This window comes from Panthera pardus, unplaced genomic scaffold, assembly GCF_024362965.1.
Source record: "Panthera pardus isolate Hobbes unplaced genomic scaffold, ASM2436296v1 HiC_scaffold_333, whole genome shotgun sequence".
NCBI lineage: Eukaryota > Metazoa > Chordata > Mammalia > Carnivora > Felidae > Panthera > Panthera pardus.
The window spans coordinates 194,931-207,271 of record NW_026526914.1 but is presented as its reverse complement, the minus strand read 5'-3'; the positions used below and the strand labels follow the sequence as shown (position 1 = coordinate 207,271).

General features: G+C 57.5%; 1 protein-coding gene across 1 annotated transcript; it reads right to left on the bottom strand.

Annotated features, from left to right (window-relative positions):
• Positions 1–5,033: 5,033 nt before the first annotated feature.
• LOC128774535 (testis-specific Y-encoded protein 3-like) lies at positions 5,034–7,581 on the bottom strand (the record flags this gene model as incomplete). The annotated part of the gene is made up of 6 exons (XM_053893601.1): positions 7,399–7,581; positions 6,442–6,600; positions 5,672–5,749; positions 5,416–5,527; positions 5,178–5,323; positions 5,034–5,084 (listed from the first exon to the last, which is right to left on the bottom strand). Coding segments are annotated over exons 1-6 (729 nt in total), but the record flags the coding sequence as incomplete, so codon positions are not given.
• Between the last annotated feature and the right edge of the window lie 4,760 nt (positions 7,582–12,341).

The following is a 12,341-nucleotide window of genomic DNA, read 5'->3' as shown; positions in this document are numbered from 1 at the left end:
CAGATGCCCAGGAAATGTGCTCAACTCTGAGGCCCCCTCGCCTCTGGCAAGCTTCTCATCCAAAGCGACTCATCACAGAGAAAGGGTGGACCGTGAGCAAAAGAGCCAAGGTCTCCTTCGGATCCCCGGACGCAGACAGGTGATCCGCCCAGTAATTTCAAGCCAACGTATGGTGATAAAGGTTACCTTCCACCACAGTGATGGAGGAAACTCGCACCCGAGGGGAGGACAATGAGTGAGAACCGCATCCCAGGCTGTAAGCTAAGGACAGACCATCAAGCTGTATTGGAAGGTCACGAGACCGTGACTCAAATGTCTGTACAGACACAGAGGGTCTGCAGAAGCACGAGGGCTGGATAGTTGTAAGCAGGTAGCAGGATTTCTAAGTCTGGGCTGCCTGTATGATACGAAAGGCTAACACGTGCAAGCAGAGCTATGCCCATGTGATGCGGATCAGCCTCCTGAGGCGGTACTTTGTACCCTGTGGAGGACCTGGGAGACGCATGCAGGCGGGCTCCTTGTGCACCTCTGCCACCAGGCACACGTGTGGGAAACGTAGGGCCAAAGGGTTTGCCGCCGGGCTTAGTGTGGCTCACCCTTCTGCGGGTGCATTGAGCATCAGTGCAGAAAGCACTGGGCTCACTGAAAGAAGCCAGCCCCTGACAGAAGCACAGTGGTGGTGAGCCCTGCCTGATGGATTCCTGAGGAGACTAAAGGAGTTAAAGGCATGCAGTCCACCAGAGAGTAGAGTGGTGCTAATCAGGGGAGGGTGCGATGAGGAGGTGTCGGGGCTCGGGTGTGAAGATGCAGTCATGCCATGTGCATGAGTTCTGGAGATCTAACTTGCACAGGGCAGCCGTAAGCAATGCTTCACCGCCTCGTCAGATTTCTCAGAGGCAAGTGCTCTCACCACACACAAAGAGGGGTCGCTGAGAAATGTCCCGGTGAAGGTGGCTGGACGGAGCGCTTGCACGTGAAGGATACGGGCACATCCGTCACTGCCCGTTGTGTCCCTCAGGCACGCACTAGTCCTGGTGGACTAAGCTGAGCTCAGAACCCAGCAGTCAAAGGTGTCAGCCTCGTTCCTGCAAACATGGATCAGACTCCCAGGTAGGACGTAATGGACAAATTAGGGACCAGAACACACAGGAGGCACAGGGAAACGAGACACACACTGGCAGGGGGAAGTCTCTCCCAGCCAGGAACATGCCACGTGGCAAAAGAGTAAGTGGGAAAACGTTGCCGGTCCGCTTTTCACAATTTACGCCTGCATCTGCAATGTGCAGGCCAGTGACGTTTGAGCCCCTCGGGCGCAAAGGGTTTGAAAACAGAAGGACAGAAAATAGAGGTGTGACGGAATGCTCACAGCAAGCCAGCTGCATTTGGGGACATTAACTGGCTGGCAGTGAGTGCATGGCCAATCCTCTGACGAAGGTCCTACAGGCACGGAAGGATTTCTGGCTCCTGGAACATAGAACAGAACACGCAGAAGCCCCTCCACCTGACAGCAGGACAGCAACTGGATCTGTCAGTGGAAGAAAGGGGTTGAATGCAGAGGGAAGCACACTCAAGCGCAGAAGCATACACCAAAGACAAGACAGGCCACCAGAGCCACAGCTGACCCAACACACAGGTGTGCAGAGACGAAGGCGGTTACACGGGTACAGCTGTGCCCACTTAGGCCAGGCAAGGAGGCATCACCAGAGAGGTGTCGGCACAGGCAAAGCCAGGAAAAGACACAAACACGCCAGGGCTCACTCAGGGAGACAGAGGAGCACAGGCAATGCGAGACATTTCCTGTGAACAGAGAACAACGTGACGATCCCGACAGGCCAATGAGACACGTGTGGTTCAGAGACATGGAAGTCAGAAGGCTCCTGAATTGCTGAGGGTGTCCTCTCTCGAGGGACAGCACTCTGGAGCCCACACACGCTGATGTTGGGGTGGAAGAGGCCGCTGGGCAGCAGATACAGTTGTGCAGGGGGTTTAGCAGCTCCTGGACCCTAGGGCTCCCCGGGGAGAGCTGCGGATACGGGAGGACACCCGGGGATGCCGGGTGTGCAGCATGAGGGCTGTAATCCCTCGGACACAGAGCACCGAGGCCTCTGCCCACGGACCTCAAGTGTCCACACTCGAGGGTTTGGCTCTGGGTGCCGTGAGTGCATTCCACACCCACACCTTGTCCGTACCTTGTCTTTGGGACAGGCCGGGCGGAAACGTCACCCTGGCCCCTAAGGAGGTATTGGCTGGAGATATTAACATGTGGGGGACCCTGTGTTCACCTGTCCCCTAAAGTGTTCCTGCTCGGCAAGACCTATCAAGTAACGGCCTGCTTGTGCAGGAAGATGCCCCAAAGGGCCCAGCCTCATGACCACTGAGGCCGTATTCCCACTGCACAATCACTGGCCATACTTTCTTTGGATGTTCACACCCAAAGACTCGGGTCAGCACTGGGAGCTTTTCCAGGGTACCCTGACATTTACCCATCAAGCAGCTGAGAAGACGTGCCTCTCCAGCCAGTGTGCAGACAGCAGCGAGAGAAAGGCCTGCCTTCCCTTCTAGAGAGTGCGACAGCCTCTGCCCTGGAAGAGGTAAGGCTTGGTCGCACAGATCCTCAACTCCACAGCGTGCTGACACCCCGCTGACCGTGTTGTCTGCATATGATAGGGGCAAGAGGCCTCCATGCATTGGGACTGCCCACGCCTTCTCTGGAATAGAGCCACTGCAGAGAAGGCTCTTGTACTGCAGAGCTGTGCAGTGGGGATCCTGGGGAGCTTGGGCAGCTTGGGAGACAGGAATATTAGTGTCGGGAGGTCAGTGTCAGGCACGCTGTGCTGGGGGCCGTGTTACATGGGGATACAGAAGAGCCTGCGATGGACAAGGCTGAACTCTGTCGACTGCACTGCTCGCACGGTGGAGCTTTTGCCCCATCCCTAGCACAGACATCTCTGGCAAGCAGCCATCTGCTGTGTAAGGAGTATCCCAGCACTCACGTCTTCGCAGGTGAGGCTCATCCCAGTCCTTTCTAAGCTCCAGGCCTGCCGGGGACCTCTGCACAGAATGCTAAGGCCTCACAAGTCCATCGTTCCCTATGTGGCTGAGGCAGCCTTTGTCCTGGCACTCAGGCAAAGGAACACAGGCTGCCTGGGACGAGGCGACCTCCCTGAGCGCCTGCTGGTGTTTGCACTTGGGAGTCTTCTCACAAGTCTCACATGGCGTGTTGGACACACGGCTTAAGCCTGTGGACACAGAGGAAGAGCATCACCCGACTCATCACGGCTGATGATGAGAGGGCAGAGGGCACACGGGAGAGGTTGGCGTGTTCGTGCCCTTGAAGAGCCCCACCTCCCCGCGACCCTCCCCTCTGTTGGCTTGCAATCCGGGCCACCCATTCGTAACCAGAGGTCTTTTCAGAAACAGCAAAGTTCACACAAGGGCATCAGCACTAGGACTCCTTCAGGAGTCTTGTGTGTGTGTGTGTGTGTGTGTGTGTGTGTGTGTGTGTGTGTGTGTGAGAATAAGTGAAGCGGTGTTTGGGAGGCTCAGCTTCAGGAAGTGGAACCAGAAAAGTTCGCTGTGATTTTGGAGTTGCGTGAGACTGTAGTGGGCTGTTTTCTCTGCAGTGTGTATGTTGTCCCTGTCAACTCTGCCTGAAGCAGAACTTCATCGGTCTTACCCACCCACTCTGCCTCTGGTCCCTCGGTTCCTTCCCCTGGACGCCAATCTTACAACCTGCTCACAATCCCTCAAATATGTGTGGCTGGTCCTGAGATCCTGACCTTGTCCACAAGACAGTCTGCATTGGTAGACGTCTGAAAACCAGAGGGTAATCAACCCTGGGAATTCCTCCCTGTGTGGCGGTTCAGTCAACATGACTGAGGGTGTCCCCATGCGGGATTCTGGGGGCACCATCATGGACATGCCCAATCCCTGAATATTGGACATCCCTGGCCTGTGCTGGCCTCTCCGTTTCCTTGAATTTCCTCATTTTCACAGGAAAGCTATGAACCTGGGCACTGGCCTTTCTCTCAGGTTTGTGCCCTGGCCTCCCTCACTCAAGTCCCCATTGCTTCAATCTTACTGACCTCACATGCAATCCCAATGTGTGACCCATCCCTACGGACAATGTCCTACGTCCCGCCCTTCCTTGGAACTCCAATGTGCAGGCACAGAACACTTACACCTCTGGACAGCCGCATGTATACATGGACACGCCCCAGAGCGAACCTGAGAGGAAGACACACACAAACACTTCATGCTGTTTATCTCCCATTCTATATTTCTTCAAATGTATTGGACCCCCGCCCTGCGCCACGTGTCACCACCACCCTTGTCCTTATTTCATGGCCAGGAGAATCTTGTGGACCATCGGTGAGCATCGGAAGGGTTTCCACTGGGGTCGATGAAGTGCGACGCTCCTTCATACTCTTCTCAATATCGTGCATATCCCTGGGATATATGGGTACACACAGACAGACAGACAGACAGACACACACACACACACACACACACACACACACACACACACGCACACACACACACACACACACACACAGGACAGGTGAGAGTCTTATCTTGGCCCTGAGTAAGGTTGCTTGAATGTTTCCAAACGGAAAGTAGGATGGGAGGGTGTGATAAGCTGTGCCAAAGCTGACAAGGGGATCCAGAAGCCAGACAACATGTGGGATGGTGGTAGGAGGCCTGAGGGTGGGGTTCATGGTCCGGGAATGACAGTTGTCACCGTGCTATGTGATAAGCCAGCTTTGGTTGTCCCGCTTTGCTCATTCTTTTTGTCTAGCCCCCTTCCCACCTTCAGGCTCCCCAAAGGGGCAAAGCCTCTTTGACACGTTACTTCTTAAGACTCCCTGTCTCAGGCTGATGCCCTTTTGACCTGGGGTCACCTCCTGTGCGCTGTGAGTCTCGGTGCCTCCATGCAGAAGAGAATTGTGCCCTGGACCCCATGACACACATTTCCGTGCCCACACCCTTGGCTGCTCACCTCTTTCCCTCTCAGTTCTCTCTCCTGGGGCCTCCTTCATCTTGAAATACGGCAGGGGGTTGGGCCAAAGATCCTCTATGATTATCTGGTAGGGGAGACAGGCCAGGCCTCAGGTAGCTATCCCACGCAGTGGGGGAACCCATGAAAATCACCTCCCTTCCTTGTTACAGGGCCCCACCTCAGCAATCCTGCTAGAGCCGGCAAAGCTGTGGTCAGAGAACCAGTTGAAGAAGTTGAGGCTGCTGTTGTCATGCCTGCGTCTGTAGGCCTCCTGTCTGTACCTTGGGTACCACTGGATGGGACTGGAATGAGACGCCCTATACCCTGCAGGAAGACGAGTATGTGAGAAGGCGCCAGAGAACTAATCACATTCAACCCTGCACCCACTGCCGCCCATGCAGTCAGTGGACACTTACCATCAAGGCCTAGGACATACTCCTTCGTAACGACTTCATTCTGGAAGTAGGAGTTCTTGCCAAAAAACAGCAGGATCTTCCGGCATTCCCTGGGAAACTTGTGTTCCTCCACCTGCCGTGGTACAGTGGGGCAGAAATGTGAAATCTTGTTCCAGGAGACCCGCCCTCCCCTGAGGAAGGAACACATCACTTCTCCCCACCACCTCCCCTCCCCACACAGCCAGCCACCCACACCACCTCCCACTCCCAGGCCGACCTTCAAATTGGTCATGTGGCGAAGCATGCTTTCATCGGGCTTACTAATCAGGGCTGACATCTGAGGGTGGTTCACAAACTGCCGCAGGTCAAAGAGCCTTCAGGTGCTGGGCGTGAGAGAGCTCGAACCAGAGAACCAGTGTGGACAGCATCCAGGCGTCCTCCCCCCGGGACTGGCGTCCTCCCCCAGGGTCTCAAGCCCTCCCCACAGGCTGCGTCCAGGCCCACGGGGTCTCAGGATCGCGCAGGGCTCTGCTAGACACGCACAGGAGGCTGTGCATGCCCAGACGCCCGCAACCACGCCTAGCTTTGTGTGCTCGTGAGGACACTGAGGACGCTTACTTCCACACAGCCAGACAGCACACATCCGGTCTCGCGCCGACCAGTGGGCATTCACATCGCCTTCCCCGCAGCAAGATGCTTAGCGGGACCCAGAAACGTGCCCCCACGCGGCTTTGTGTGGGAAGAAGCCCTCGGTCATTTCCCCGACCTGGCCTGGACCTCCACCGCCACTCCCCACTCTCCCAGCGCTGTTTCCGTGCCAGGTGCGACGTAAAGCACACATGCCTCCCCCACCCCGGCACTGCCCTCCTCCCACACTCATTGCAGAGCCAGGACCACCGGATGGGATCACGTTTGCACGTTCCCGGCCACTGGAGCGTGGCTTAGCTCCAGTCCCTGTCCTGGGTTCCTCTAAATGGCACCTCCCTTTCCTTCCTCTTGCGCAAGCCCAGCCCCCTGTGGACCCTCCACCAGCAGCAGGAAGGATACAGCCTTGGCCCAGAAACCACGGATGCCCTGGATAAGGGCACCTCTCTGCTGCAGATGTCGCTGCCGCCTCTGCCACATCCTGAGTTTGAGTCGAGCGTGCTCCCGGCTGGCTTGTTTATTCACCGGCTGTAGCTCTATCTGAAGGGCCTCCAGAGCCTCCAGAGCCTCCAGTGGGGAAGGGCAAGGACGGAGGCCTGACTCTACCTGCTCCTTCTTAGCCTGCTTCACCTGCAGCTCCTGGGCTTCTTCCACCCATCGGCCTTCCTGCTCACTCGGCTTCTGTTCCTCCTCCACCCGCTCCTCCTTGTCCTCCTTGCCCTCCACCTCCTCCTCGCCCTGCTGCTGCTCCTCCAGCGCTTCCTTCTCCTGCTCCTCTTCCTCCTCGGTTTGCAATTCTGCTCTCCCTTTAATGGCTCGCACGCCTTCCCTTCCTCCTCCTGCTCCTCCTCCTGGTCCCCTTCCCCTGCCACTGCCGCCGCCAATGCCTCCACCGCCACCGCCGCGGCCGGCGCCGTGGCCGCCGCCGCGCCCGCTTGTATACCCTGCTGCTCCTGCTCCTCCCCTTTCATTTCCGCCAACTCCTCCTCCTTCCGCTCTTCCTCCTTCTGCTTGGGCTTCTGCTGCTCCTCCTCCTTCTAATCTTTTACTCCTGCTGCCTCTCCCCCTCTTCCTCCTCCTCCTCCTCCTCCTTCTGCTCTTCTGGTCCTGCTGCTCCCCCTCGCCCTTCAGGTCCTCCTCCTCGTGAACTTGGACCTTCTCCTTCCCCGGCTCCTGCTCCTCGTCCTCCTCCCCCTTCTTCCTCTGCTCATGCCCCTCTGCCCCAGGCGCGTCCTCTTCCGCGGCCGCCACCTCAACCTCCTCCTCCGCCAGGCCCCACAGCGCCTCCACCGCCACTATGTCATGCACCAGCGGCACCGATATCTCGCTGGGGCCGCCCACCTGCCTCTCGGGTCGGGCCTGGCCTTCCTGCACAGGCTGTTCGCTTGTGGCCTGCGAGCCTTCGGCCTGCGGCACCTCCGGCCCTGCCGGAGACCCAGTGTCCCCACGGGCCCTCGTCTCTCGACCGCCCCGTTCCCGGTCGAAGGCGGCATGGGGGCTCCGGGCATCCCCAGTGTTTCGGAAACACGAGTCGTGCAACATGCGGCCCCGGCCCGAGACACCAACTGTGGCTCCTACCGACGACGAAGCGGGAGGTGAAAGCACGGCCCCCCTCCCCAGACCCAGTGAGTGGAGCCCTGAGGGCAATGGCTGGCAACTCGCTCCCCCTTCCTCCCAGAGCCCAAAGGTCGAGGGGGCGCATGCGCATGCGCATGCGCATGCGCATGGTGCTGTACCCAGGATGCCTCGGCGGTGGCTATCGCTATGCCGATGCTGCCTCGGAGGCCTTTGTGGTGAGAGGTGTGCGCCTGCGGCTTTGAGGCTGAGGGAGCTCCAAGCCACGCCCAGGCCGCTTCACTGCCTTCAGGACCAATCATAGGGACGGTGGCGTGCGTGGCTTCGGCGGTCCCGCCCCTAGGTCACCCGGAAACTGGGGCGCGTCTGTTGCATAGGCAGGAAGGCTCTGGGCCCCGTGCAGTGCAACTCCTCCGGGGGGCTTGCAGCCGGCCCTCTGTGCGCTCTGGGTGCCCTGTTTGGCTTCTGGCCATGCGAAAGCGACCTTTGCATTCCACGCTGCGCTGGGCACGCGGCTATCTACACACACGGGTAAAGGGGGACCTCCCCGCTTTGCCCATTTACACCGCCACCTTTGTTCATTGTGCCCCTAGTCCGACAAATCCACTCAGCGGATCACCTTGGCTGTCCGGGAGACGCATGTCAGCTGTGCGCCTGCTGTCTGTGCACCCCGGTTTTCCATCTGCTCAGCCTCCTTTGCATACTCTCTACGTCCATCCTTGCTCCCAGAAGACATGTATGTCATGACAGCAGTCTAGCAGTGCACCGGCTAGGGAAGGTCGGTGACCAGAGGTGTGTGACGTGGAGAGGACGCCACACTAGGGGAGGCTGCGTATCATGCGCGCCGCTCTTGCCGTTTGTCCCCGTTGCCTGGAAAGTGACACACTGGCAAGCACACACCCCCCTCTCATGATGGGCTGCCCATTGCTCCCGTGTGTGGCAGTGCACAGGAAAGACCCGTGACCGTGGGCCCTGGGATTCCTGGAGCTTGTGTCTGTCCCACAGACAGCGGTCCCCTTCCTCCCACAATGCTTGGCCATCTTCTCACAGGGACCCTCCCCAGGCCTTCGTTGGCCGTATGTCTGTTCATCCTGGTCCCATTTCCTTTACCACTCACTTAGGCGGCAGGCTGCCATGAGCGTGGGCGCTGGCTCAAAACACTGTCCCCCTGTGCCACAGGCAGCGTGATTTCAAGGGTCTCCGAGAGGTATCGGGGGGTTGGGGGATGCAGTGTTGGGACCCAAGTGAGGGACACGCCCCAGGGTCTACATGAAGCCACATGACCACTTTGGGGAAGCAATAAGCTGCAGACGGTGTGCAGTGAGGGCGATGATGTGGTCTCCCTCCCTGTCAGGGCAGTGGTGATGTGGACTCCCTGCCGGTCTATGTCAGACAGCATAAGCTACACACACACACACCACACAGAGCCACTGCAGGATTGGAGGCTCGAGATGCATTGCCTGGCCAGGCACCACACTCATGCATTGCCTTTTCCCTTTGGTGGAATGCAGTGTTCCCCTACCTCTTTATGGGACCAGGAGGCTGCCAGGCAGGCGGGGGATTCTAGGATTTCCAAATTCGTGTGCCGGGCCCTCTGGCCAACATGTTGCTTCCGTGACACAGAAGAGGTTCCTCCAGACTCGCTGGGCTATGTCAGGATACGAACGGGGTACAGAAATGCTCCAGGGTGGCTGTGATATATGAGGCAGCACACCACCGCTTCAGGTGACAGCAATGCATAGAAACGCAGGTGGATGGGGGGAGGCTGAACAGGTGGTAGGGGGCTGAGAGGGGGTGGCCAGTGTGACCAACAGAGAGGCAAACTCTTACCCAGAAAGGGAGAGGAACAGGTCCAGTGGTGAGCCCTCAAGCTGCCCTCAGCAGAGGACGTAGCGGGTGGGCAAGACAGGAAAGCAGGCCCAGACCCTGGTGCACCTGACCTATGCAACTCACTCCCTCCAGAGAAATGGGGCCTGTCAAACTCCCACGCATCGCCGGGAGACCCCGTGGCAGGAACGTGGGAACAAATCTGGGTCCCAGGTGCAGGGACTGTCTGGGACAAGCAGGCAATGCCTTTCAGTTTGAACAACACCTACCACAGTATTGGGGTCCCGGGGCCGGGCCCCAACTTCGCAAGGGACTCTAGACCAGCCAGGCCTGTCTCTGCAGGGTCATCCAGGAGGATGTTCACCGAGACACATACCCTGGCTGGGACCACAAGGCCTTGCGATGATCCCCAAGGCCGCTCCAGGAGCAGGGCCAGGCTTACTCATGCTCTCTGCTGCCTCCCTCCACTAACGCCCACTTCCTTGCAGGGAACTTTGGTCCTCCTCCACTGCGCCATGGGTGGCCCAACCCCAACTTGCCCCTGGCCAAGGCAACACAGGACGAGCGGACCCAGGCAAAGTCCGGGCTTTCCTCCCGTCATGAAAGGTGATCAGCTAGCTCCGTGTCGATCCCAGGCGCGAAGGGATTGCACTCGCTGCACTTTGGCACGGGAGCCCCCCCTTACTCACCAAGTCAGGAAAGCCCCCAGTCTCTTTCCTTCGCTTGCCAACGGCCTACACACACTCACTCAGGCACAAAGATGCACGGCCACGCGGCACGTGGACACAGACACGTGCACGCTGCCAGCACAAACGCTAGGTCTCAGGCAAAAGTACTCACAGGCGCCAGCCACAATACATTCACAGACACACTCTAGTGGACCTGTGCACTCACTCATGCCCTCTGCCACATCCCACTCACGAGGCTAGCTCCTCCTCACGACTCACACTTGCTTTCCCCCCTCACACAGCACGTGCATTTGTCCTGGGGCCCAACCTGGCTGAAAACTAGGGCAGATTCAGGACCTCCATTGGGTCACGGAAGCTTGCATTGAGATGCCAAGGAAAGAGAGCCACAACTGATACCAACCTTCCAGTACCAATGGCACCGGAACATGGCATGTGGAGAAACACCAGCTACGACTAGGTTCCCTGGCTCCTCGGCTCCTGCCCTTTCTTCAGACCCTCTCAACACTGGGCAGTCCCTTGGGTTTCAGTACCTCCCAGCTGGCTGCAACCTACAGGGCAAGGGCCAAGGGACTGACCTTTCTCAGTTCACATGTATACCCAGCTTGTGTGGGCTGCCTGGAGGCAGTCACGGCTTAGGAGGTCTGGATGTGCTCTGACCCCTGGTACTTGTGCGTTCCTTTGTGTGTTCCCCTGCAGCCCTGTGCCATCAGCAGCCTACTCCGTCCATATGGACACGCACAGCTCACGGAAACCCAGATGCACTGATACTGTGCAAGGACAGCACAGAGACAGAGAAAGAGAGATGGAGGTGCGGGAGGGAGGAAGCGTTCCCTCAAGAAAATGATCACAGGGACTCAGAGACAGACAGAGGCCAGAGGGACATGGAAGGAGGCCGAAGAAGGAGAGTAAGTCACCACTAGAGACAGCCACAGAGGGGGAGTGTGTGTGTGTGTGCCCGTGCCCGTGCGTGTGCGTGTGAGTGCGTATGAATGAGTGAAATTGTCTGGGACTGAGACAGGGGTGTTGCCACGATTCCTGGACTCTCGAACGCCCTCTTCCAGCAGAATGGAGGCCCGGTATTGTCAGGAATCTCAGCGTTTTCCGGAACAGGACTCCCTTGCTTTGGGGCCCTAGCCCATCCTCAGGCTAGGGCCATAGAGCAGAAGGAGTGGGAACTTGAGGCATGAGGCTCCAGACTAGGCCCAGCAGGTGGAGTGTCAAGGCCCAAGGTTTTTAAATGCCTGCTGCCTCCTTCTGGAGCCCACCAGCATTTGGGAAGCACGCCCACGGCCCCGTGGCCCTTCGGACACTGAAGTGGCTGTGGCTGTGGCTGTGGCTGTGGCTGTGGCTGCGGTGGAGGTGGGGGAGAGGCAGAGGCAGAGGCAGTGAACTTTTTGACCATGGGTCCTTGGGGTGAAGGCGCTCCAGGCCAGACCCAGACAGTTGGCTGCTGTTCAGGAACAATCAGCTGGAGGGCAGTGGGCGTGGCTCCAGCATTTGAGCCCCTGCCTCCCCTCCCAGGTCTGGAGCAGGTTCTCTGCCTCCCCCTCCAGGGTGACCTCCCTGTTTGGTACATGCCCTTTTCCGCTTTGTCACCGACCACAACTTTCCTGTGGGATGTCTCATATCAGAGAACTGGTGCTACAGATCTCACCTCTTTGGGGAGGAGCCCGGATGGCAGACAGCATGGAAGCTTCTTAAGTGTCTCGCGTGCATGAGATACAGCCAGACCAACACTAAACCATCCTACCCACCCAGGAAACTGACTGGAGGATTAGCACAGCAATCTGCATATCCTGAACCACCGAATTCAGCAGGTACGTGGCATGCAGAAGTGAACTTGGAGAGCGAGGAGGCATGGGAAGGGAGGTGCTTTTGTGCGCGGAGAGGCGAAGGAGACTGGGCAGGTGGAAATTTTACTAACTTTCTTTAATACTCTTCTACATGATTCTTTCCTTTTGTGTCTATATTCACAGATTCTATTTTACTCCCATCTTCTCCTTTTAGTCTACTTCAGTGTATTGGTTTTTCAAATTCTCACAACATTTCCCTTTTTAATATTTTTTATTAGTATTTTCTAAATTTTTCTCCACTCCCACGTTTTTTTCTCTCCTGTGTCAAAACCACTTTCAACACCCAGGTGAAACATGCCTAGAATCTAGCATCATTCATTCCATTATTCACATGTGTGTTTTTAAGTTTTTACTTTTA